Source organism: Sorghum bicolor, chromosome 6, assembly GCF_000003195.3.
Source record: "Sorghum bicolor cultivar BTx623 chromosome 6, Sorghum_bicolor_NCBIv3, whole genome shotgun sequence".
Classification (NCBI taxonomy): Eukaryota; Viridiplantae; Streptophyta; class Magnoliopsida; order Poales; family Poaceae; genus Sorghum; species Sorghum bicolor.
This window is the reverse complement of record NC_012875.2, coordinates 59,434,466-59,460,609: the sequence shown is the minus strand read 5'-3', so window position 1 is coordinate 59,460,609 and position 26,144 is coordinate 59,434,466. Positions and strand designations below refer to the sequence as shown.

At 44.3% G+C, this 26,144-nt stretch overlaps 3 protein-coding genes across 6 annotated transcripts; 2 read left to right on the top strand and 1 right to left on the bottom strand.

The window, feature by feature from the left end:
* LOC8070293 (phosphatidylinositol 4-kinase gamma 5) lies at window positions 1,805-4,605 on the top strand. Of its 2 annotated transcripts, none has more exons than XM_002448682.2 (2): window positions 1,805-2,035; window positions 2,222-4,605. In XM_002448682.2, the coding sequence occupies exon 2, from the start codon at window positions 2,321-2,323 to the stop codon at window positions 4,196-4,198; it is 1,878 nt and encodes a 625-aa protein (XP_002448727.1). In that variant the 5' UTR covers window positions 1,805-2,035; window positions 2,222-2,320; the 3' UTR covers window positions 4,199-4,605. The 2 variants fall into 2 exon arrangements, with proteins under 2 accessions (XP_002448727.1, XP_021318561.1); XM_021462886.1 differs by having other exon boundaries at window positions 1,805-2,080.
* Window positions 7,102-9,095, bottom strand: LOC8070292 (F-box/kelch-repeat protein At5g15710). The gene has a single exon (XM_002447245.2). The coding sequence runs from the start codon at window positions 8,878-8,880 to the stop codon at window positions 7,612-7,614; it is 1,269 nt and encodes a 422-aa protein (XP_002447290.1). The 5' UTR covers window positions 8,881-9,095; the 3' UTR covers window positions 7,102-7,611.
* On the top strand, window positions 13,901-24,518 carry LOC8070291 (plant cysteine oxidase 3). Of its 3 annotated transcripts, XR_002453828.1 has the most exons (8): window positions 13,901-14,152; window positions 14,384-14,544; window positions 15,055-15,202; window positions 15,552-15,752; window positions 16,961-17,079; window positions 17,152-17,238; window positions 23,971-24,105; window positions 24,211-24,518. XR_002453828.1 is itself a non-coding variant. In XM_021462387.1 (6 exons), the coding sequence occupies exons 1-6, from the start codon at window positions 14,002-14,004 to the stop codon at window positions 17,164-17,166; spliced, it is 792 nt and encodes a 263-aa protein (XP_021318062.1). In that variant the 5' UTR covers window positions 13,901-14,001; the 3' UTR covers window positions 17,167-17,427. The 3 variants fall into 3 exon arrangements, 2 of the variants coding, with proteins under 2 accessions (XP_021318062.1, XP_002448726.1); XM_021462387.1 differs by lacking the exons at window positions 23,971-24,105; window positions 24,211-24,518 and having other exon boundaries at window positions 16,964-17,079; window positions 17,152-17,427; XM_002448681.2 differs by lacking the exons at window positions 23,971-24,105; window positions 24,211-24,518 and having other exon boundaries at window positions 17,152-17,427.

Genomic DNA, 26,144 nt, shown 5'->3' with positions numbered 1-26,144 from the left:
TAACATAAGGGGACACAACGCTAGGTTGCACCATGCATGTGGGCTAGATGAGTGTGATCGATTAGAGACAACGTTTTCTTTTACATTTAGCCTAAAAAACGTTTGATATGGGATAAAGATTTGTTGGTATTGCTACATGTTTATTTAGGTAAAAAAGAGAGAGGATAACTCATCCGGTAAAGTAAACATATCATAAAGGCATAGATAATGTCCTCGTGTGGTTAGCTGTATCATAAAGTGTGCACCACCAATATCACTTGTTCCTAATGATTGCTTGTTAGAACATGCCTGTCGGAATCGTATTTAGACATTTACACCCTACATCGTCATCAAAGAAAAAGACGGAGATCTTACGAGTTAGGAGTGTGTTCATGTATTGAACTTTCGATTTCTGCACAAAGACTAACGGACGTCGCCGCAGACGGCAATCATAAAATGGAATTGTAAGATAGGATACAGGTTTAATCCATTCCCACAGGATTCTTTTTTTTATAATGGCTGGCTTCTCATGCATTACTCATGAATTGATTGTTCATCAGCGACGCGTTGTTCGTTTGGCTAATAAACCATGACAATATTGGTTGATTTATTGTGAGAAAAAACACTGTTGAATGGCTAGAAGATTCGGCTAATAAGTTTAAATGAACAAGAAAGCTATCTGATTTTTTTTTACTATATACCTGACTGGTATTAAAGTTTTATAAAACATACAAGAAAGCTTAAGACCAGGTAGCCTCAGATAAAGATCGGGAAGATCATCTGTTTCCCCATTCCGGGACAAACTGATCCATTCCGCACCATGCATGCAAAATGCATGTACGCCTACGCCTACGCCTACGCGTGTGCGTGCATGGGGCACGAGGAGAAGTCGCACAAGCTCTCTTCCTCCGAAACGAACGTGCCATCTCTGTGAAGAAAAAAAGAGAAGAAAAAAAAACGTCTCGTAAAAACAGCAAATAAAGCCGGGTATCAATATGGGGACGGGCGCAGGCAGGGCCCACGCGGCGGTCCCCACGTCATCCAGTCACGCCGGCCCAATCGCTCTTAGGCCATGTTTAGTTCATCATAAAAATCAAAAAATTTTCAAGATTCTCCGTCACATCGAATCTTGTAACACATGCATGAAACATTAAATATAGACGAAAACAAAAACTAATTACACAGTTTAGCTGTAAATCACGAGACGAATCTTTTGATCCTAGTTAGTCTATGATTGGATAATATTTATCACAAACAAACAAAACTGCTACAGTGCCGAAAATTTTTCACTTTTCAGAACTAAACAAGGCCTTATCCAGATGATCGGGGTCGACCAGACCAGAGGGCCGGGCGTCCTCGCGATTCCGACGGCCCAGCTGCCTCCCCTATCCGCCATCCGACGGCGGGCACGGCCCTTCTAGACCTTTCCGCGCGGTCCGGGGGTTTCCCCTCGCCCTGGCCGTCCACCAGGCGCCCCAGGAAACCGTCCGCGGAAACCCTTGGCCCTCATCCGGCCGTCCATCCGGAGACCGACGGACGGGGCAGATCCCGGTCACGGCTCGCCAATCCCGTGTGCCCGCGCGGCGCGCGAGCACGGCCCACCCGCCATCATGATGCCGTCCAGATTTGTCCTTTTTCTGATAGCCCCCTCGTAGGTTTTCTCGTTTCAGGTCGGGAAACCACTGATCGGTGACTTGCCATGGCTGGTCCTGGCTCCGAACGGCGGCCGTCCCGGGGTGCACCTGCGTTCGAATAGTGTGAGGTGGAGGGGGCTTTGTGACAAGTGAAAAAAAAATGCTTTGCTAAGCGAGATATAGAAAACTAAGCGGAGCCCAGCCGAATTCGTTGGGCAGCGGGTGCGGAGTTGCAGTAGAGGCCAGGACTCGGAGAGCGAGGCGCAGATGGAATGAGCGACCGGGCTCTGCTCCGCCGCTAGCCTGCCGCCGTGCCGCGCCGCCCCCTCCTCCGCCGCCGCGGCCGTCGATCGCCGCGCCACGGCCGGTCCCTGCGGCTACTCCCCACATCCCCTTCTCCACCGGCACCTTACCCCCGCATGGTGAGCGCCGAGATTTGAGTTGCCGTCCGTCTCTCCTTCGCATCGGTTGAATTCTTTCCCTTCCTTTTTACATGTTCCGGGTTGTTGAATTCCTAGGAAAGTCGTGAATTTTAGTTGTTTGGATGAGGGATTGAGTGCAAATTCTTGCCTTTTTTTCTCCCCCTCCTGGTGGTGGTTGGTTTGCAGGCGTCGTGATCCGATGATAGCAACAAGAGCGCGCCTTCCCCTCTCCCTGACGGCGTCGTCCACCCCGCACGGCGCGCGCACCAAGAAGAGGAGGAAGCTATGTCCCCCAACCTGGACAGCGCCATCAAGAGCCAGGTGCCGGCGCTGCTCCTGAGGCGTCTCTTCGGAGCGTCCCGGCGGGACGAGGCCAAGCAGCTCCAGCGGACCCCGGCGCCGGCGCCGGTGGGGAGGCGGCGGGTGTTCGTGCAGACGGAGACAGGCTGCGTGCTTGGCATGGACCTGGACCGCGGGGACAACGCGCACACCGTCAAGCGCCGGCTGCAGCTCGCGCTCAACGTGCCCACCGGCGAGACCTCGCTCACCTTCGGCGATCGCATCCTGGAGAACGACCTCTCCTTCATACGCCCGGACTCGCCGCTGCTGCTCACCCGGAACAGCATCAACCGGAGCTGCTCCACCCCGTGCCTCTGCCCCGTCTCCAAGGACTTCGAGCACAAGGACTGCAGCGGCCTGGTTGAGATGCTCGGCTGCTCCAGCAGCTGCGCCCGGGTGAAGCGCCTCGTCGACGACGTGGTGACTGCCATCAGGAGCGGCGTGGATCCGGTCTCCATCAGCAGCGGCCTTGGTGGCTCATACTACTTCAGGAACGTCTTGGGCGACAGGGTTGCTATTGTGAAGCCGACGGACGAGGAGCCCTTTGCGCCAAACAATCCCAAGGGGTTCGTCGGGAGGGCGCTTGGTCAGCCGGGCCTGAAGAAATCTGTGCGAGTGGGAGAGACAGGGTTTAGGGAGGTTGCTGCGTTCCTGTTGGACCATGATAACTTTGCCAATGTCCCTGCCACAGCTCTGGTGAAGATAACACACTCCATTTTCAACATAAATTGTCCGGTAAATGGAGGAAATCTGGCACCGGCTCATGACCAGCAACAGCAAGTTAACAGCAAGATTGCTTCGTTCCAGCAGTTCATCGCCCATGACTTTGACGCCAGCGACCATGGCACTTCAAGCTTCCCTGTTGCTGCTGTTCATAGGATCGGCATACTCGATATCCGGATTTTCAACACTGACAGGCATGCCGGCAATGTGCTGGTGAGGAAGCTTAATGGTGGCACAGGTCGCTTTGGTTGCCAGACAGAGCTGTTCCCAATTGATCATGGCATGTGCTTGCCGGAGAACTTGGAGGACCCTTACTTCGAGTGGATTCATTGGGCTCAGGCGTCCATTCCGTTCTCTGAGGAGGAACTCGAGTACATCAGGAATCTTGATCCAACGAAAGATGTGCAGATGCTGCGCAGAGAACTTCCAATGATACGTGAGGCCTGCCTTCGTGTCCTGGTCCTGTGCACGATCTTCCTTAAGGAGGCTGCAGCTTTCGGACTCTGCTTGGCAGAGATAGGTGAGATGATGACAAGGGAGTTCAGAGGGATGGAGGAGGAACCAAGCCAGCTGGAGGTTGTGTGTATGGAGGCCAGGAAGAGAGTAGCAGAGTGGGAGCCCTTCTCTGCCACAGCTGAACATGGAGAAGATACTGATTTCCAATTCTCCATGGATGTGTTAGGAGAATACAATGATGTAATGCGATCACCAAGGTTCAGCGGCCCGGGTTCCAAGGGGTCCAGTTTCAGAAGCCCTTTGTCTAAGCTCATCGAGAGCGTTGACGAGGGCAGTGATGGCCATGAAGATCAAATCGAGTCTGATCGAGTCTTCTATGCTGGATGGAATACACCCAACAATCCTAGCAGCAGCAAACCTATAGGTCAGAATGGCATTGCTTCAAAAAGTGCCATGAACAGGAGTGCTGATGAACAACTTCCATCAAGTATGTGTTTTGTCAGGCTGTCGGATATGAGTGCAGATGAGTGGGATGTATTCCTTGAAAAATTCAAGGAACTGCTGAAAGAGGCACTACACGAGAGCGCAAGGACAGCAGCAGGTCAAAGGATGAAGCAGCGCCTGGGCACTTCATGCAAGTTTTGAGTAGGGCAATAGTGCATCAGAGAAGAAAAATATGCAGTGCTATTTGTACTGCCTGCTTATGGAGTGAGTACAGGATGAAGATATCATCGTATGAGGCACCTTCAACCTTGTGCAACGGTGTAGGTTGCAACAGCTATGTCCAGCAGGTAGATAGGACCACAAGCATATGTAGTGATGGTGTGGAGAACTGCTACGCATGTTTATATTAGCTATATGTTTAAGAAGGGAAATGCTTAATAATAAATGTTTGTCAGCCTGTGTATATTGGGTTGATGTTAGATACTGCAGCCTTAGCATGCAATTTCTTTCTTAGTTGCTGAAAATTCTTTGTAGCTTGTGATGTGACCTGTGAGCTGTGTAAATATTGCACCTTTTTTGTTTAAATAATGCTTACCTGGTGTTGAATATCTTGGATCTGTGCTTGTTTGCTTGGTCTCCAAAATTTTTCAAGGCATATAGGTTAAGTATATCAGAGGTTGAAACTCTTTTGGAGCAGTTAAAATAACATGAGCTCTTTTCACCACCAGCTACAGCTTCACAAATGGGAAGTAACTTCATAGTCCAAAAGGTAATTTCAACTACATTGTGATGACGGTGACAAGAAAAAATAGTCATCAGTGCAAAGAAGAATCATAGAAACGGTGGATAGTTAAACATGACAGAAAGAGACAGAGCATTTAGCAGAGGACTGTAATTCTATCAGCACAGATTCGCTTATAACAATATTTTATGCAGTTTGCCAGTTTCACAAATTTGATAGCATAGATAACATAGGTTTTGGACACATCAATCAGTAAATATAAAGCATGAGATAACTAAGTATAATCCTTCAACAAGAAGTATAACTTCTGACCTTGAATATTGTTTATCTAAGCTAGACTTTGGGTGGGAAAAAAACAAATTGCTCCATTTCTGTAATTATTGTGGTCTGTCATAGATTTAGCATTATCAACCCTCAAGCACATTTTCTTTATCATAGTTGCATGCCTTTCAAAATCTCCACAGCAGCATGCTATTTGGTTGGAGGATGCACCATCTTTCCTCAATCCAACTCATGTTTACTCAAACAATGTAACCCTGGTACATTAATAATAAACCAGAGCTCCGATTATGAAGTCCACTGCAGATAGTGCTGCCAACAAACAGTTTGTAGTTTTTCTCAGCAAAGGAATACGAGAACCAAATTCCCAGGAGTGAGCTGCAAATAAGGTATTACCAAACAGAATAACATGATTTCAAACAATAGCACCAATGTTCAATCTTTTCAGATTTTAGCAGATGCTTCATTGATTCATTTGCATAACTTCATCTATCTTATGCAATAAGTCATTCACTACAATATAATTTTCATCTCTATCTTGGTACCATAACACAGGAACTGAACACATAACCTGTAAGATATGTTTACCACAATATTTATTTTCATTTATTTTCATCTCTATCTCGGTAACACAGGAACTGAACCATAACCTGTAAGATTTCTTATGATATAATCAACTGCATTGAAGTAATGTATCTTGTATAAGAAGTTTGAGTTCAGTCTACTGTATATTGGCTACTACCCTGTCTCATGCAGCAAGGACTGCTAATCATGTCAAAGATTCAACCTCCATACCGTTTGCATCAGTTAGTATAGTCAGATGTATTGGTTCAGCATCTCACTAACACATTAGCCAAACACTTAGCCCATACAGAGGATTGATTAAATTCATTCCAAAACAATTACATTTCCCAGTTGACACTACATCAAGTTTTATTGTTTCATTGTACTTTTTTTTATGTCATCCTCACATGAATGAGCTACCAGTCACTAAGGTTAAGCCCTGATAAAATTTGCTCTGTTTCTTCTTTAAGAATCTGTATTGCATTATATGAGGATTGCTCTGTGCTTGGGAGTTAGATAAACATACTGAACCTGGATGTTGCAGCTTCTATACATCGGACATCTACTTTGAGGCGTCATTTGTTGCTTTCTATTACATTCTGATTGTTCTCAGGCTGGATGATGCATGAAACTTGTCACTTGAGTTTCATACATTAGTTGTGTGAAAACTATACTGTCTAAGAATGCTCACTGAAACAATGCTGAAATCTCAGCATAATTCAGAGTTTCAGACAACTACACACCATCTCTGGTACATCACATCCAACACCAACCCAAACAAGTGAATCTCTAGCTTTAATCCGGCTTTCAGGATGACCTAAGTTACCTGTAAGCCGTACAAAATAAGATGCATCCATTGAGAGATCATCAATACACAATAGAAATACTGTGATGTCTGTGCAAATCTCAAATAATTAAATTCACAAGCCTAACCATGCAATGCGACCAAAAAAAGTGCACAAACATAAGAAAGTAGATGCGCATGACTATAATAAAGTAGGTGCTGGTAAAAGGCTAAATGCTACGTAAATCAGTTCATCCTAGAAGAATTAGGGTACAAATGTAATGTCACAACATGGGAAAAATGAGCTTCTTGGACAACAAAGAAAACAGATGCAATTTGATGTTATTCAGAATTTCAGATATTATAAGAACCGCATAAATCAATTGAGTGGAGAAATGCAATCCCAGGTCCAATTGAACTCTAGACTAAGCTAAGTCCACGGTCCCCACTGAAATTGTACTGACAATAAACTGCATGTCTTTTTTTTTATTTCAGGCCCGGAATCATTTACAAGAAACTCATTGCTAACAAAATGGGAATGAAACATGGACCAACACTTGCGGCAAAATGGCGACATTCTACATGTTGTAATCCAGAAGTTTACATAAACATAAGAAAGTAGATGTGCATGACTATAAGAAAGTAGGTGCTGGTAACTAAATGCTACAGAAATCAGTTCATCCTAGAAGAATTAGGGTACAAATGTAATGTCACAACATGGGAGAAATGAGCTTCTTGGACAGCAAAGAAAACAGATGCAATTTGATGTTATTCAGATATCATAAGTACCGCATAAATCAATTGAGTGGAGAAATGCAATCCCAGATCCAATTGAACTCTAGACTAAGCTAAGTCCACAGTCCCCACTGAAACTGTACTAACAATGAACTGCATGTCTTTTTTTTCATTTCAGGCACAGAATCATTTACAAGAAACCCATTGCTAACAAAATGGGAATGGAACATGGACCTCCATTTGTGGCAAAATGGCGACATTCTACATGTTGTAAACCAGAAGTATCAGATCGCATAGCTGCTGTAGAAAAGGAACTTCAGTGACATCATTTGCAAATTGGTAGCTCAAGTCTGCTACCGATAGTGTCTCAACGAAGAAGCATTATTCATCTCCGCACTTGATGCATCTGACATCCATGATAATATGACATTGCATAGGCATCTCAATATTGAACCCCAGAAACATGTGACCTCAAGCTCATCCACAATGAATTTTGTATTGCCGTACTCATCAGTAGATTGATGTGTCAAACCTTGGCTCGTAAAAGCAGACCTGACTATTGCACAGCTGGCTAGCACAACCAGCAATCCATGACCAAGCCTTCTTATCAACATCATAGAGAAGACCTTTGCCCTGGTTCCACGAAGTGAAACATATCAAATTGTCCTGTCCAAAGCACTCAAACCTCTCTGCTGACAACCTCAGCAGAGCCCTGAAATACCTGGGCGGCATTCTGCTAATCTCCACCCAAACTGTTCTACCATGATCAAGCTCCCAGATCCTCATACTCTGCAGCGTGCTGTACAGCCCAATCCGCCCAACCAAGAACAACCTCGTGCGAGCTCCAGCCACCAGATAACCATCCAGCAGGGACCTTGGGAACTTGGCAGGTATATGCTCCCAACGCCCCGCATCCACTCTGTACATCATCAGCCCCAGCGGCGAGAGCGTCTCCAGGTACAGCCTAGAGTCACAGAAGGCCATTTTCGACGAGCACAGGTTCGCCGCAGGCATCATCTGGTGCACCGACCATTTATTCTCCTTGGAGTCGTAGACCTCAGTGGGGAGCGTTTTGTCCCCATACACATCGCTGGCGGCGATTACCTTGAAGGAGCGGCGGCTCTTGTCGACCGTGAGCACCAGCTGCCGCTGCTGGTTGCAATGCATATCCGGGAGCACCCGCCAGGCCTGCGTGAGCGGGTTGCAGACGACCGTGCGGAAGGCGGCGCCGTCGAAGCCGGAGAAGCAGACGAGCCCTCCCGAGGATCCGACGAGCCAGAGGTCCCAGGCGGGGAGGAAGGCGAAGGGGAGCTTGTAGCGGGCGTGCAGGGGGACGCTGAGCACGGTGCACTGCGGCGGGGTGTGGCCGCCGCCGCCGCCGCCGCTCCTGGAGACGGTGAGGAGGCAGGGCCCGTGGGAGGGCACCGCGGCGTGCGCGGCCAGGAAGGCCGGGTCGTGGAGGATGGCCTCCCAGCGGCGGCACACAGGGCGGAGGCGGAAGAGGAAGAAGGGCGGAACGCGGGCCAGCACCTCCACGAGGAGGTCGTCAGGAAGCCCCGCCCAGACGCTGGCGTCCATCGGGACGTCCGCGTGGTGGTGGTGGTGGTGGAGCGACGCGTCGGCTCCGGCCCCGGAAGAGGTGGGGGACTTGGCCTTGGGGAACGCGGGCGGCGCCGCGGTGTCCTCGTCGAGGCCCCGCGGCTTGGTGCTGCGGATCGCCTTGGGCGGCCGCGACGGGCTCGTGGGCCGCGCCGCGCGCGCGGGCGGCACCGCGTCCATTGGAGGCGAGATCGGGGCGGATGCGATGGGAAATCTGGGAGGATTTTGAAGAGGCAGCGGCGCCTCCTGGAGCTGCTCTGCCTGCTGCTCAATATTTTTTGTTGTTTGGTCTTTTCCTCTCCCCCTCCTCTCGCTGGCGGTGGGCCGGTGGCGGACCGCGGACGCTCTCTTTTTGGACGGAGTCGGCGCCCACTCGGAGGAGAGAAGAGGAGCGTGCGGCGCAATGCGGCGGAATGGGGGGAGGGAGGAGAGGCGGACGGCTAGGGCCAGCACAGCAGGCGCGGCGCGGGTCAAACGGACTCGGGTAGTCGGGTGTGTGTGCTGTGTGGCTGGCTAGTTCGTTCGGTCGCACTCGCACGGGCACGGCAGGTAGCCGGTGAGCCAGTCGCGCCTGGATTTGGTACCATCGGCTGACATTTTGTTCCAGGAAACCAATCAACCATTTTCGATAAGAAAACCGAAACTAATCAACTACTCTCTTTATTACAAATTATAAATCATTTTAGTTTTTTATAGATGGATAATTTTTATTATACATCTAGATATTATGTCTAAACAGCAAATACATGATAAAAAAATACTAATCTAACAAAACAATTTGTAATTTAAAATAAGGAAAATACAATATCTATGAACTAGTGAGTTCAAGATATAATAATCAAATATAAGTATATTGAAAAAAATAGACACACAAAATAAACACAACTGCTCGTGAGTTTAGAATAACTATAGAAGTCTCTAGGAATTTTAATCTCTATATTTTTTATTTAAAGAGTTATTGCATATATACTCCATGTTGCATTAGTGAAGAGTGAGAAATGTAGTTTTGGAGAGCGAAAAAGGCAAAGTGTGGTTTACAGAGTATATCTTAACCTATTTTTTGATGTATTTTCTAAATTTTATGATAAAGAACCATGTAAAGAGTTTTGTAAAAGATGTTTTTTATTCGCTAGCTCCATTCATTATAGCTTGTTAGGATAATGACCTGGCTCGACTAGTTAAAAAGATAAGCTAAAATTCTAGCTCGTTGCTTCGTTAAGTAAATGAGTCGGCTTGTTAACGGCCGTAACCAATGCTATAAATCAATAGCTACTAGTTCTTCTATTTATATATCAAGACAAGTAAATAAACAAGTGTAATGCATAGCATACATCAATTCTAGACTTCGATTTCACGTATAAATCCAAGTCTAATGGTTACTAGTTTAGAGTGTTGCACTATGAAGTACTTGGCTCATTTAGCTTGCAAAATAGCTTGAGCTAACTCATTAACTTAACTAGATAATAATGCTAGTTTGGTTCGTTAAGAAAAGTCGAGTTAGCATCAAGCCAAGAGAGCTAGTGAACCATGAGTTTTTTGTCCACCACTAGTTTAGGCCCTTTGAAATGCAAGAAAATCATAGGAAACTTATAGAAAATACATGGACTAGTTTGTTTTCTTATAAAAACACAAGAAAAGGGAGGTCCCCCATTCCAAAGAGGGCCTAAGTTTTTGTTAGGGTTTTTTGAAAGGTTGAACTCCTGGTTATTGAGTTTGGAAGAAACCACGAACCATTTTGTTGGACATAACTTTAAAGAATATATAGATACATGGTTGCACCTAATAAATATGTGTAATCATTTGCCATGTTCTCCTTTTTCCCCTTTTAGGTTGTTTGGTCTTATGCACAAGTCAAAAGTGGATTTATGAATATAACTCGATGTATGACTATGAATGAATAAAATTTGACCTTTATACTCCCTCTGTCCATTTATCAGAGTCATCTTACCGAAAAAATTCTCCAAGAATTGGAGTCATCTAAGCTAGGGACCACTATATTCACCTTCTCCCAAGAACATGTGACTCCTCTCACTAGTCTAATTAATTCAACTTTATGCATGGAACTCCTTTTACTAGTCGAATTAATTTTTTCTTGGTCACTGCGCATGACCCTAAAATGACTTTGATAAATGGACGGAGGGAGTAAAAAATAGTTACATACATCACTCCTCATGTGGAAAAGTCACTCCTAAAACCCAAATGTTTCAATGGAAGTCTGAAGATCGAGGAGAATTTTGGTGATTGATGAGCAAAAGTTATATGAGTAACATGTATTTATAATGGTATTCACACTGAAGTTAGTCACAAGATGAATGATCATTAGTGAAGGGCACGATAGAGCGAATGTGAAATGGTGCTTGACACCTGTCGTAGTGTGTATTAGAGCTTTGTTTTTCCTTTAGACATACTATTAAGGGGGTTTAAAAGTTCATCTTCTGGGAGTTTGAGTGATAGCATTAGAATGCATAAATGCTAATACTCAGTCAAGATTATGGCCGCTAAGTGGTCCCCTTGAAGTGATTTTAAGTCAAGGATTTCAAAGAAATTGAACTGGCTAAGAAAGCACTAGAGTATACGATGGATGATAGGATGGGTCCCCAGCGGATCGTCCAACGATACTATGTCAAAGGTAGAAATGACTTTTCCTTAGGCCATCCTCAGTGCTAGTTTTATGGTCCAGTTTCTAACACATCCATATTTTGGAAACGGTGCAGAAGAATTTCATCCCCATGAAACTTTCTCTACTCCCATGAAACCCTTATCATCTCTCTCTTCATTAATACAGTGCCATGTCAGTATATTTAATGTCCATGAAACTCCAATAAAACTCCATTGAGACTGGCCTTAGTAGCACATGATATATCGCCCAATGATCCTTGAATTTAGTCAAGTGTCCATCCCCATTAATATGCACAATATGATATGGGTGTCTTTGTGGCACTAATCCGAATGTGGTGACTCCAATTTGCCTTAATGGTAGGTTTGCTAGGTTACTGGTGTGTGTCATGATCAGGTAGAAACTCTATGACTCCCCAACAGATCATCTTGTAGGCCTAGCTTGACATCTGTGACAAACATGCCCAAGTATATGTGCTGCACCGTATGTTCCAGTGTGACTTTGTGACACATTGCTGGACCATACTAGTCATTATTGGAGTCAAGCAAATGAGCACCTCCGTAAGATCTGGCTTTGGCAATAGTAGTCGATGGACCATCCGATGATTTCTACATCTGTCAATTTTTTTCCAACGACTGGCGCCCCCTTGATCCCTATATAAGTGCAACCTCTAACTTAGTTGGAGTTATTCTTCCACCACATTGTTGCCGACACTTATAGAGGATTGTTAAGCTTTTGAGAGCCATCCAAGATAAAGAACTAAGATTTAGGTGTTATGTGTTGGCCTTGATTGTTATTGTGTTAGACTTTAGTGCTACCGGTGTTCTTGATTATTTTTTTTAATTTTTTAATCAAAGATTGAATTTGAGTTGGAGCTGAATATTTGGTACTCTTAGTGACTTTTTTGGTGGAGCTCTTGTTAAGGATGCTCCAATTGATGTACATGGTTTGAAAAATGTCATTCTAAAGTGGAGAAGAGGTATTCAAGAGTGACGTATAGCGTAACCGAGTTTTGGTGATTCTTTGGTGATCTAACATGGTCACGTGGACTAGGGAGGCAAAATTTTGATACCATGAAAAAAAAATCTAGTTGCCTCTTTGCTTCTTTTTGTTCCTTATACCAACTTTTGCTTAGCCTTGTTTGTGTGCAATTCTATTAGTGACAACTAGGATTGCTTGATAGGTGGTTAACTATGTTTATTTCTTGCAACCGAGGACCTATATCTTAATGATATGTTTTTGCTAATAAGGACTTGATTAGGTGTGATAGTCCTAAGGACTTCTTAGATTGTTTTGTAATAAGTGAACTTAGATGTAAAGGTGCATAGGGGTTTAGAACTTTCACACCACCAAAGCCACCATCTTGTCCGGTTCCTTCTCCACCCTTTTTCCCGATACATCCATACTTGATACATTGAGTGCTTGTTTGGTAGAGCTCTCAAAGTAGCTTCTAGAGTAAATTTAGTAGGAGCTCTACTAAAAATTTTTGTGTATAGAAGTGATTCTATGCTATTTTTGTGAAATGGTTCTATGAAATGATCTAAGAAGTTGGGAGCTAAAACAAATAGCTTCTTCTGATTCACCCTGTCACATATGGGAAGGGAGGCTTCTAGAAGCGATGGAATAAGAAAATCAGGCTCTTTAATATTAAGGATATAGATAGATACATGGACATCAATAGAAAAATACAGGTAGAGGTAGACATATGTATACGAATATATAATATTAGATATAGATATAGATATAGAGAAATAAAATAGAGATATACATACATATATTAGAATAGAGATATAAAAGATATAGGTAGAATAGAAATATAGATATAGATAGAAATATATAAATAGGTCCTTAGCAAATATTATTAGAATAGTACTGAATCTATGTCTAAAGATAGAGATATAGATAGAATAGCAATATAGATATAAATCATATAAATCTTTATATTTATATCAATAGATAGAGATATAGGTAGAATAAAGATATATACATATATTAGATATAGATATAATAGATACAAAATTTCCTATCCCTACGATTCAGCACCAACGACCACTAGAGAGCGATTCCCCACCCGTCTTCTCTTCAACCGTCTTGACGCTCCTGATCTCCTGGAGCGCCACACCTGCCTCCACTCAATCCTCGTCACCTCCGATCCGGCTGATTCCCGACGCAAGTCGCATCTCCTAGACACCTATGCTCCGCCCTCCCTCTTCTTTCCTATGGCGTCCCGACATTGCATCGGCGACATTATATATATATATATATAGAGAGAGAGAGAGAATAAAAATATATACATATATTAGAATAGAGATAGATATAAGTAGAATACAGATAGAAATATATAAATAGGTCCTAGCAAATATAAATAGAAATAGTATTGAATTTATGTCTAAAGATAGAGATATAGATACAATTGCGATATAGATATAAATTATATTATATCAATATATAGAGATATAGGTAGAATATAGATATAGATATAGTTAGAGTAAAATAATTCAAATCTAGCTGGTTTGAAAAAAAAAAAAGTACCCAACAGTATTTATTTCTCTCCTCCCTTCCCCATTCCCTGTTCACCCGGCCCCTTCCCTCCCATCCGCCGCCTTGTTGGGCTCGCTGCGCCACTGCGCCCATACATCCAAGACGCTAATCCGCGTAGGGAAAGACGCCCTGAAATCGTCCAAATGGCGCGAGGCGTGCCACAGCCGCAGTCGTCTCGTGTGCAGGCCCTCTACGAGCTCTGCAAGCGCTCCTTCCCCTCCCCTTCCGCCGCCGGCGCCGCCTCGTCGTCTCCCCCGCCCGCTGATGTCATCCGCAGCATCTCCTCTCTCATGGGTAACATCCTTCTCCCCGCTAGTACAATACTGAATTTCGACATGTTCTCCTACTATTGGCGTATGGTTCACCCATGGCCAGGCCGAGGCTTGCGCAAATTTTGATATCTTTTCATAGTCTCTTGTGGTAAGAGTGTGTGGTTTTTTTCGAACAATGCACTAAGAGTATAGTAGTAATTAGGATTGTCGCCTTATTTATCTATCTTATGATGAAATTGTGTCGGGTGTTCAGATACAATCACTCCTGCGGATGTTGGGCTCAGAGATTATAATCTTGAGGACGACAGGGGGCATGGATTTTTTGGCTCCGACTTGCTCAAGGGTTCAGGAAGGCTGCCTCGGTGGGCGAGGCCCATCAAGTACCTTCATATCTACAGCTGTGATGCGTTCTCTGTGAGTTCACTTCTTAATCTTGGTTCAACTATTAGGTTGCCAGAATTGTGCTAACTCCAACGACTACTGCAAAATTGTGGACTTCTAATTCTCTTCTTCGTTATATAACCCCCACTTGATTCCTATGAGCTAACAACCACACAGGAGGCTTAGTCTGGTGAACTGCTGCCTTCTGGTTGTCCATTCTATTCGAAGTAGTTTTGTTCCCCTTTCCGGCTTTCCTTTCTTCTAGTTAAAGTACATTTCCGTTAGGTGTTCCTCTGTACTTGAAGAGCTATATATATTATGTATTTATGTTACTGGTTTGATACACCATTAAACTGCATAGTTGTTGTAATTGCTCACTACTGTGTTTCCCTAGTTCAGCTTTCACAAACTAGTGAGCTTTGCATGTATGTTTTAATTTTGATTGACTTCAGTTTCTCTTTTACCAGAACTACAATGCAAATACTACTTATAACCTGGAGCTGTTATCTATCTTATCCTCTTTATTTCCCATGTATTTTGCAGATTGCAATATTCTGCTTGCCAACTTCATCTGTCATTCCTCTTCATGACCATCCCGGAATGACTGTACTGAGCAAAATCCTTTATGGTTCCATTCATGTGAAATCATATGATTGGATAGAGCCTACTGTCCTAGCAAGAAGCCAGCCAGGTTGTTATCCAGCTTTGTTTCACAAGTTTTCTGTTTATTCATTACGAGTTATTATACTCCAGTACAGAACTCTAAGTTTATTTAGAAGATAAGAAACTAACCCCAGCCGTGGATTCGGCACGGAACTGGACAGTTTTTACCTATTAATACACTGACAGATAGTATGTTCAAAGAAAAAAATAGAAAGCATTTATGCATTTCAGCTATCTGTATCATTTACTAATGATATTTAGAAATAATTTTAGATTGTTATTTCCTTGCATTCAGCTTTTGTGATTCAGCTTTTCCTTGTATAAATTATAAACAATATGATTGGTTACTGAAAGATTGTTTTTATCCTGGTATACAGCAAGGTTGGCCAAATTACATATGGATGATGTTCTTACTGCTCCATGTCCAACCTCCATTTTGTATCCTCAAAGTGGTGGGAATCTGCACTGCTTCACTTCAGTATCTTCTTGTGCTGTTCTTGATGTCCTTGCTCCACCATATAACAATGACGCTGGTCGGCTTTGCACTTATTTTCATGACTATCCATTTTCAAGCCTCTGTAAGTGAAACCCCTCTCTCTCATCATATTGTATGTTTGTTCTTATGAATAGATCATTGCCATGGGTTTGGCTGGATTAGCATAGGGTGTACGAGTTGAGGGCCAGGGTCTCGCATCATACTGCATATTGAGATGGTAGTGTGCCTATGGTTGTTGTGTGTATAATGGGAAAGGCTCCCTAAAAATCTTGAATTAATAGCTAGAATACAAATCAGTTAAAGGGACTATTCTCTGATGTTCCTATCTTTTGTTCAGCTGATTTAATGGGAAAAGCAATATTACTACCTTGTGCTAGGGTTTAGTTGATGATGGGTGCTGCAGTTTCTGTGTGCACCTGGCATAATGCTGGACCATAAGACATTCAGTCTATTTATTTGGTGGATGCAACATAACAATCATCATGGATATTTGTATTTTTTTAGAAAAACGAATATCCAGAGGATCTGCTTTATGTGGTGGGAACCATGATTCATGAGGACACGAGATATTTGTTATGATCATTCTCAAATGATTTATATGAAATAATTAAATAGGATTTCTGGTTGATTGAGTTGGCCTTACTCAAGCCTAATTGCCCATGATAGGTATGGCTGGGTGGGTAGAAGCCTAGTATAATGCACTTGAAATCAGAGAATGGAGGCAGTAAAAACCAGCAGCCTACCATGACTCTGGAGCATTTCTAAGGTTCTGTAGGCTACAGTTCAATGAAACATGGTAAAACAGCTCACGTTCAGTAGAGAAAATACAGTAACAGAGAAACCTACCATTTTCAGAAATGGCCCTCATTGCATAAGATAGCCGGAGGTAGATAGATCTGCAGGACCACTTATGCATTGGATGATTACCGATCATGAATGGTGAGAGGTCTTCCTCAGGCCAACAATTCCATAACTGCCACTGTGAGTCGTGTAATTTGATCTGTGGCCTAGGTTGGTGCAGGTCAGGATTTATCCTATTGCCTTGCTTTAGTATTGCCACTGGTGTTTTAGGTACTTTAAATAGATGTTGTCCTTTTATTTTATCTTTTTATTCACAATTCTTTTTTTCGCGAACGGGGTTTAGGGCCCGTGTTTCAGGAAAAACCATCTTCATGGAGATGCAGTATTAGTTTTTGGAAATCTTGTAGCTGTTTTTAGTGGTAGGCGGCAGTATAGTGTTTTGTTTGCAGCATATTTTTGTTTTCTCATGGTCATTTGATGCTCCAACAGCAGCAGCTGGACGCAGAAAGGTAGCTGGTGACCCAGATAAATATGCATGGCTGGAGGCCATAAACACTGAAGTGAATGTCTACATGCAAACTGGCATGTATACCGGTCCAACTGTACAGGTATAGCCATATAAGTTTTACACTGCAGTTGCCGAAGGTGATAATTCCTGATGATTTTTTTGTTCTATCTAGGAACTTCAAGCATGATCTAAGATGAACCGGAACATCAAGCAGCAGCTGGGTGCCTCTTCGCTGATAGTAGATCTCTAATGTTGCGATGTATGTTCTATATTTTGTGGTTAGCTTTTCCCCTCTGTTCTCCTTTGTTGGAAAAACTGTTGTGCTTCACTGAAGCGATAAGTTTTCAGATTAATTTCTCCTAGTCAGTTTAGTAGAGGGATTCAGGTTCACTAGCCTGAGCAGTGATCAGGTGTTTAGCTTATTTATTTATGTCAGGTTTTTAGCCTATTTATTTGCGTTGTTCAACGCTGAGATGGGTTGTTATGGCGGCGGCTCAGGTTGAGAGGGAGAGAGGGGGCCGGCTGGGGGCCTTGCCCATGGCCGAGCAAGAGAGAAGGATTTCCCTTCCAATTCTTGCTTGACTATTCCTAGGGTAGCTCATGGTATATATAGCCTTTAGGTAGCTCAATCACCCTTTAATTCTCTTTGAATCATTCTGTGCTAAGCTTCTAAATTAGCACCAGCTAATGTCACACCCAAGATTGTCCTCAATTTGGCACCAATCTAACCACTTTTCTGATTTCCCGCACTTGCCTTCTTTGCCTCACATGACATCTCTCCCCTATAGGCCCAAGACATACGGCTCTAATACTACACCCCTCCCAGACAAGTAGCTCGTCCTCGAGCCGCATCCTAACGAGCTTATAATGATGACTTGACTCATCGCAAATCTAATACATCAAAATAAGCCTTTTGCATCTCAGACTCATTTTATTATTCTCAACCTAATAGAGATTCGGACTCTTTATTTTTGTGGCCTCTTCAACCGAAGGTGGACACCATCCGAACACAATAACTACACATGTACAACCACCTGGATCCCATGGTGTAGTCCACACCACAGATAAGAGAGGAGGGCTTCCGATAGAGAATGGCGAGGAGAGGTGCCCTCCCAAATCATCGACGCAAACTCTGAGTTTGCCGCCCACAGGAAAATAGCATGCCCATCATCCCCGATGTGGCTGACGAGATCGAAGTCCTCTGCACATCTCCTGCACGTGCTAACATGCTAGGAGGTCACGTGCAGCAGCCTGTAGCTAACACTTGGTGCACACTCTTCTTACTCGTTGCTCCCGTGCAATCTCCTTCATCTTCTCGATCGGTTGCAAGGCGGCAGCTACTACAGATAGTCGGTCTACAAGGATGACACGCCGCCGCCGCTTCAAGATGTTGCTCCGCCCATGCCGCATGATGGATCAACAATAGCGAAAGCAGTGTCGTTGACATGGCGCATGCGATGAAAGTTGGGGCAGATCTGTAGCGGAATCTGGCAAGGAGACGATTGTTGTCCTATAGCTTGGCAAGCCATAGCAAAACCCTAGTGGCACCATGGTGAACGTGGTGATCATCGGCAGCCGGGATTCCAGGGCCTCTGGGCGCGCGAAGAGAGATGCCATCTGCTGGGTGAGGTCGATCGGTGTCTTGGCGATGGTATTAGAGGCGGTAGCACCTTTGGTTGCTTGTCGCCATCACTAGGACCTGGCATCTTTGATACTAGGATGTTAGGATGTTATGGTGGTGGCTCGCGTTGAGATGGAGAGAGGGGGCCGACCGGGGGCCTGCCCACGACGAAGCAAGAGAGAAGGGTTTTCCTTCCCATTCTTGCTTGATTATTCCAGAGTAGCTCACGGGCTTAGCCTAATCACCCTTTAATTCTCTACAGATCACTCTTGTTAAGCTTCTAAATTAGCACCAATCTAACCACTTTCCTGATTTGTTGCGCTTGTTTTCGTTGTTGTGCCGATGAATCTTGTGCCTCACATGACATCTCTCCCGATAGGCCCATGACCTATGCCTCTAACACTACACCCCACGTGGACAAGCAGCTCATCCTTGAGCTACAACCAAATCAGCTTACGATGATGACTCGATTCACCACAAATTTAACATCTAAAAATAAGCCTTTTACATTTCGCCTCATTTTATTATTGTCAACTTAAAATGGATTTGGACTCTTTATTTTTGTGGCCTCTTCAATCGAAGGTGGGCACCATGCGCACGCAATAACTACACATGTACAACCACCTGGATCCCATTGCATAGTCCGCACCACACCGAGAAGAGAAGAGGGCTTCCGATAGAGAATGTCAAGGAGGGATGCACCTCCCCAACCGTCGACGCAAACTCTCAGTTTGTTGCCCATGAGGGAAGCATCATACCCAAGATCCTAACGCGACTGACGAGATTGAGGCCCTTTGTATGGCGAAGCACAACTTCGAGGAACTGTGCAGGGATGCTGGCTAGAATCGGCTGCAAATTGCGCATCTCCTGCACCTGTCGACGCATTAGGAGCTTGTGCGCAACAACCACACCGCCATCGACACCTGGCAGACACACTTTATAGTGTGTTGCTCCCACGCAATCTCCTTCACCTTCTATATCTGCAAGGTGGCTGCTGCTGCAAATAGTCAGTCTGCAAGGATGACATGGCGTTGTCGCTTGAAGATGGTGCTCTGCCCTTGCCGCATGGTGGATCGACAGTAGAAAAAGTAGTGTTGTTGACATGACGTAGGTGATGAAAGTTGGGACACATCTGCAATGGAATTTGGCATGGAGACACCTATTGTCCCATAGCCCAGCAAGAAGTACGATACCCTCGGCAACACGGTGTTGAAGGTTGTGGTCACCAGCGTCTGGGATTCCAGGACCTTCAGGCGCGTGAAGAGAGAGACAATCTGGTGGGTGAGGTCGACCAACGCATTGGTGATGAGATCCTGTGGTTGTAGCACCTTCGCTTGCTTGTCACGCTCACTAGGACGTGGCATCCTTGGAGGATGTTACGGCGGCAGCTCGAGAGGGAGAGAGGCTTTTCCTTCCAATTCTTGCTTGATTATTTCTAGGGTAGCTCATGGTATACATAGCCATTAGTAGCCCAATCACCCTTTTGCTTCCAATTCTTGCTTGATTATTCCTAGGGTAGCTCATGGTATACATAGCCATTAGTAGCCCAATCACCCTTTAGTTCTCCTCGAGTCACTTTGCTATGCTTCTAAATTAACATCAACGAATGGTGCATCCAGGATTGCCCTTAATTTGGCGCCAATATAGCAACTTTCCGTATTTGTTGCGCTTGTCTTCGTTGCTTTGTGGAGGAATCTCTTGCCTCACATGACATCTCGTGATAGGCCCATGGCATCCGTCACTAACACTACACCCCTCCTGGACAAGCAGCTCGTCCTTTAGCTGCAACCTAACCAACTTATAACGATGAGTTGACTCACCACAAAGCTAACACCTAAAAACAAACCTTTTACATCTCGACTTATTTTCTTATTATCAACTTGAAATAGATTTGGACTCTTTATTTTTGTGGCCTCTTCAATCGAAGTTGGACACCATTGAACACAATAACTGCACACGTGTACAACCACCTGGATCTCATGGCATACTCTGCACCACACAAAGAAGAGAGGAGGTCTTATGATATAGAATGCTGAGGAGGGGTGTGCCTCCTCAACCATTGATGTAGACTCTAAGTTTGTTGCCCATGGGGGAAACAACATGCCCAAGATCGAGGTCCTCTATGCGGTGAAGCACAACTTGGAGGAGCTGCGAAGCGGTGCAAGGCAGAAGCAGCTGCAAATTATGCATCTCCTGCACCCATCGACGTGCTAGGACGTTGCGTGCAGCAGTCTGCAGCCAACACATTGCGAGAACTCTTCTTACCCATTGCTCCTATGTAATCTGCTTCATCTTCTCGATTTGCTACAATGTGGCTTCTACTGCAGATAGCCAATCTGTAGGGATGACATGGCACTAGCGGTTGAAGATGGTGTGCAGCCCATGCTGCATGACAGATCGATAACATCAAAAGCAGTGTCGTCGACATGACATAGGTGATGGAAGTTGGGACAGGTCTACAACGGAATCTGATATGGAGATGGTTGTTGTCCCATAGCCCGTCAAGAAGTAGGGGGACCCAGATTGCATGGTGGTGGAGGTGGTGATCTTAGGCCCATGACATGTCTCCCTGATAGGCCCATGACATGTCTCTCTGATAGGCCCATGATATACACCTCTAACACAACACTCTACAAGCAGCTTGTCCTCAAGCTGCAACCTAATTAGCTTATAATGATGATTCGACTCACCACAAATCTAACACCTAAAATAAGCCTTTTACATCTTGGTTCATTTTATTATTCTTAAACTGAAATATATTTAGACGAAATTTTTGTGGCCTCTTCAATCGATGTGGACACCATTCAAATGCAATAACTGCACGTACAACCACCTAGATCTCATGGCATAGTCTGCACAACACAAAGAAGAGAGGAGGGCTTCAAAAAGAGAACAACGAGGAGGGGTGCACCTTCTCAACCATCGGCGCCAACTTTGAGTATGCCGCCCACGGGGAAACAACTACCCAAGATCCCTAGTGTGGCAGACAAGATCGAGGTCCTCTGTGTGGTGAAGCACAACTTGGAGGAGCTGCAAAGGGGTGTGGGGCAGAATCAGCTGGAGATTGTGCATCTCCTACACCATCAACATGCTTGGAGGCAGAGTGCAACAGCCTACAACTGCCTCGCCGCTGACACCTAGTGGGCACTCTTCTTACCGTTGCTCCAGCGCAATTTCCATCTTCTCGATCTGCTGTAGGGCGGCTAATGTTGCATATTGCCAGTCTATAGGGATGACACGGTGTCGCCGCTTGAAGATGGTGTGCTACCATGCTACATGACAAATTTGCAACTGCAAAAGCAGTGTCATCGACATGAAGCAGGCGATGGAAGTTAGGATATATTCGCAGCGAAATCTGGCATGGAGACGGCTATTATCCCATAGCTCGGCAAGCCATAGGGGAACCCGATGGCGTGATGGTGGAGGTGGTGATCGCCAGTGGCTGAGACTCTAGCCGTGCAAAGAGAGACACCATCTGCTAGGTGAGGTCGGCGAGCGCCTTGACAATGGGATCCGACAGTGGTGACTTTTGAGTGCTTGTCCGCCTCATCAGAACCTGGCATCTCTAACATTGGATGTTAGGATGTTATGGTGGTGGCTCAGTTTGAGAGAGAGGGGCCGGCCGGTGGCCTTGCCCACGGCCGAGTTAGAGAGAAGGTTTTTAATTTCTTCCAATTCTTGCTTGACTGTCCCAAGGGTAGCTCATGGCATACATAGCCAGTAGGTAGCCCAATCACCCTTTAGTTCTCTCGTAATCATTCTTGCTAAGCTTCTAAATCAGCACCAACTAATGGTGCACCCAGGATTGCCCTCCATTTGATATCAATCTAGCCACTTTCTTGATTTGTTGCACTTGCCTTCTTTGCTCTGTGGGTGAATCTCTTGCCCCATGTGACATCTCTCCCTGCTAGGTCCATGACATACCCCTCTAACATGGGTTTCAATGCAAAATTGTCACCAGTGTTGCTAGAGTGCCGTCTTAACTATAACTAGGAATTCATGCTGTGAAGGCTACACAGAGTGTGGTTTGCATATATTGGTGTTTGAACGGAAAGAGAACTGGCAACAAGAAAAGAATGAACTATGGTTTTCATTGATCGATCTTGCATATTTATGCATATTCGATTAAACAGACAATTATTCTAATGCCTAGTTACTAAGATGTCTTACTTATGTGTGAGATGAGATTACTCACTCTAATCTGATTGGTTCTTAAACACTCCCCTTGTCAAGTCTAGTATTGATAAAAATAGACAATCTGATTGGTTCCTAACACTCCCCTTGATACAATGCAGTATTGATAGGAACGGAAATTTTGGTGAACAAAGTCCCCATGAATAGCTTCAAACTAGATCTCCAAATTATTGCCATCCTCTGTTCCTAGCTTTTCACTAGCTAAAGATACAAAGCAAAGTTGGTTCTCCAAAGTGCCGAACAAGATATAAAGAATTGTTAGCTGGGTATGAGAGCATCTAGGCAGTCTTAGTGCCCCTAGTAAATCGTGAGATGCAGTACTTCGGCTCTGTTTGATTGTCTGGACGGAGGGTTGGGCTAGGCTCTCAAACTACAAGAGTCTTTATTTGCCTAGACGTCCAACTGAACCCGATCAGCACACTGCTTAAAGGACCATGGAGCTTGGCCCTAAGGAAATTTTGTTTGTACCAGATGCGGCTCGCTCTGGCGCATGCGCTTGTCCAGCACACAGGTGTGGGTGGTTGGTGGGAGTGGCTGATTTGTTGGGCCCGCAACACTTCTAGGCAAACAAACAAATTGTTCGTAGTGCAAACGACGTCAAGATGATTTGAAGAGTCGTAGTGGTGTTGAGCTTTAGTGACTCCTGACACTTTCCTTTGTTGGTAATAGTCTATGTGACAAGTCAACCCTGTGTCCGAAAGATACTTGGTGACAGAGAACATGTCTCGGTGGAGCTCAAATGTGTAGCAAGGTTGTGTTTTGGCGACCAATGCCACGGTTAAAAAAATATGGTTATCTATTTGGCTTCTTTTTTTTACACTATTTTCATGTCAACGTTTGCTAAGGACATGTTTAGCTTAATGGCACTAATTAAGGATTCAAACTTAGTATAATCTTTTTATTGCTAGAACCTCACCATGCAAAGGAGTGACTAGGGTTGCCTTACTACTTCGGTGTGCTTTTGTGTGCAAGTCATATTTGACTGACATCTAAAATCCCTACATATTAGTGTCCTCTTAGATCATAGATTTCATAGTGCGCCTGTGACCAAGGATACATTTAGTATACGATGAGTGTGTGTGATCATTTTAGTTCTAGGGTTTAAACATCAAGGGGAGGTGAAGTAGCAAATACTGTATATTCGTAGGCTAAGATTTGTTTACATTTATTTTTCAGATAAAATTCAACCATCTCTTAGGGCTATTCAGTCCTTTCAACGGGCCTAGCACTGCCACTGACACGTGCAAAGACAATCAAGCGGATTTCTCCTATGATCATCAAAAGAACAAGAAACGGAGTACCATTTCACTGGTAATCTCTTTTGGAACTTATTTCTATGTTCTAAATTTTGACAAAAAAAAAGTTGTCAATGCACTTTATTATTGTCTTTTAATCATGTTGGTTTTTGCACTACAGGTTTTGCTTTGTAACGGCTAGTAGGTATTGTTTGGGCGTGTCAAACACCGATGTACCGTTTTCATGTTTGAGTCTTGTTTTTAGAAGGAAAATGTCCCTTTTCTAACGTTGATGTACCGATGTGAGTCTAGGTACTCAATCTGGCAACACAATATGCAGATTTTAGCTTTAATCTGTTCTCGGATCTACTTGACTACTTTATCTCAATTCTCAAACTCCTTCTGATAGCATGTTATTTATTGTACTTAGCTGAAACCATACTCTTTATATTATAGACTTTTGAGTACCTAGCTCATGGTTTCAATTTATGTCTGTTCCTAATGTTACCAACCATCTTGCATGTATTTGGTTCACTTCTCGGGCTATACAAGCTGCTTTTGTATAGACTTAAACTTCATAGAAGGTGAGTTGATGTAAGTTTCATCTCAACCTGCTACCGCAGCTGCCGCTAGGGTCTCCAACTCGGTGCCGCCGCCACCGCTCCCGTCTCCACCACCCTCCCTCTCTCCTCCGCCATATCGCCGAAGGCCAGAGAAAGTAGGGATCCATTATTTTTAACAAGTTTTTCTTAGTAGATCCAGTATTTAGGGTTAGAGTCTCTTCATGTTAAGTTTTTTTGGTTTTGGTGATCTATTTTCTCCTCTACCTCTCTGGAGACGGTGAGAGAGTAGGGTGGAATTGTTTTTTCCATGGCGGCTTCGTTGAAGATGCGGACAACAATTACGGCGTCGGCATCCTCACCGGTTTTAGGACATGGAGACTTTTATTTCTAGATGGCAACGTAAAGACGGAGATGGTGTCGTTGTCATGAAATAATTTTTTTCAGTCTCTTCTTCATTTTATTATGGTTAGATCTGGCTACGATGAAGAAGTAGGGAGAATAAGTTTTAGATCAATTTTTCTCATTAATTTTTCGGTAACTGAAAGAAGAAGTAAGACACCAAAAAGAAGAAGTTTTTTAACTCCGCATGTATGAATGTTGGCCATTGTTCGTTCGGCATATGTTCTCAGACCTTTTGCCAAGTGTTTGTATGTGCGGTTATCCATACTGCAAAGTGTCGTACAAGTTTGGTTTTGAGATCTAGAACTATTCACAACATTGGTATAATTTAGATAAAAATCATTTTTTGGATATTTGTGTAAGTCTTAGTGCTTGTAACGTGTTTATGTACCCAACTATTATTTAATATAATTCTTCTTTTATTGAAAAAAGGTGAGTTGGTGTCACTGTATAAATTTCTCAGTTTTCACGTTGGTAACATCAACTGTGCTTAGACTGACAACTAACATCAAACAATTATTGAAAACTTTAATTTGCCAGACTTGGTATAGATCCGATCATAACCAACAGAAACACACAAAAGAAATGGTGTGACTATGCTAGATAGTGTTATTTAACAACCAAAAAAATGAGAACCGACACTTGTCGCATTCACCTGCGTCAATATCTCTATAAAAATGGTCAAGTTCTCATTCAGCAAATCACTATGATGACGTGCCATAGCCCAAGTTACGCCAACGCAAAGCTTGCCACCCAAAAATAGCCACCATCCCATGTTAAAGCTACTAGAGCTCCTCGCATCAGCCACCAACACACAAACTGACAAGCAAGAACACAAACACAGCAAGGCAGCTCTAGCTCACGCGCGAACGTGGCTCGTGCTCTTGCACTCATCATGATCCTCCTCACCGCCATGGTCGTGGCACCATCACTTGTCGAGGCAGCCTCCAGCTCCTCAAGCTCCCCGTCGTCGAGCTCAGAGGGGCCAAGTGGCGGGTCAGCGGCAGCGTCCAGCCCGTCCGATGCTCCCGCGAACTCGCCAAACGCCTCCAGCCCATCCGACGGACCAAGCACTGCCGATGCCTAAGAGGCGAAGGCACAGAGACAGACATGGAGTTTTCATTTTATCCATTGTGGCAGTGATCAACGTTGC

Coding starts and splice junctions, on each gene's coding strand:
- LOC8070291 (XM_002448681.2), top strand. CDS start 14,002: ATGGCGCGAGGCGTGCCACAGCCGCAGTCGTCTCGTGTGCAGGCCCTC. Junction 14,545..15,054: donor ACAGCTGTGATGCGTTCTCT/GTGAGTTCACTT, acceptor TGTATTTTGCAG/ATTGCAATATTCTGCTTGCC. Junction 15,753..16,960: donor CTATCCATTTTCAAGCCTCT/GTAAGTGAAACC, acceptor ATGCTCCAACAG/CAGCAGCTGGACGCAGAAAG.
- LOC8070292 (XM_002447245.2), bottom strand. CDS start 8,880: ATGGACGCGGTGCCGCCCGCGCGCGCGGCGCGGCCCACGAGCCCGTCG.
- LOC8070293 (XM_002448682.2), top strand. CDS start 2,321: ATGTCCCCCAACCTGGACAGCGCCATCAAGAGCCAGGTGCCGGCGCTG.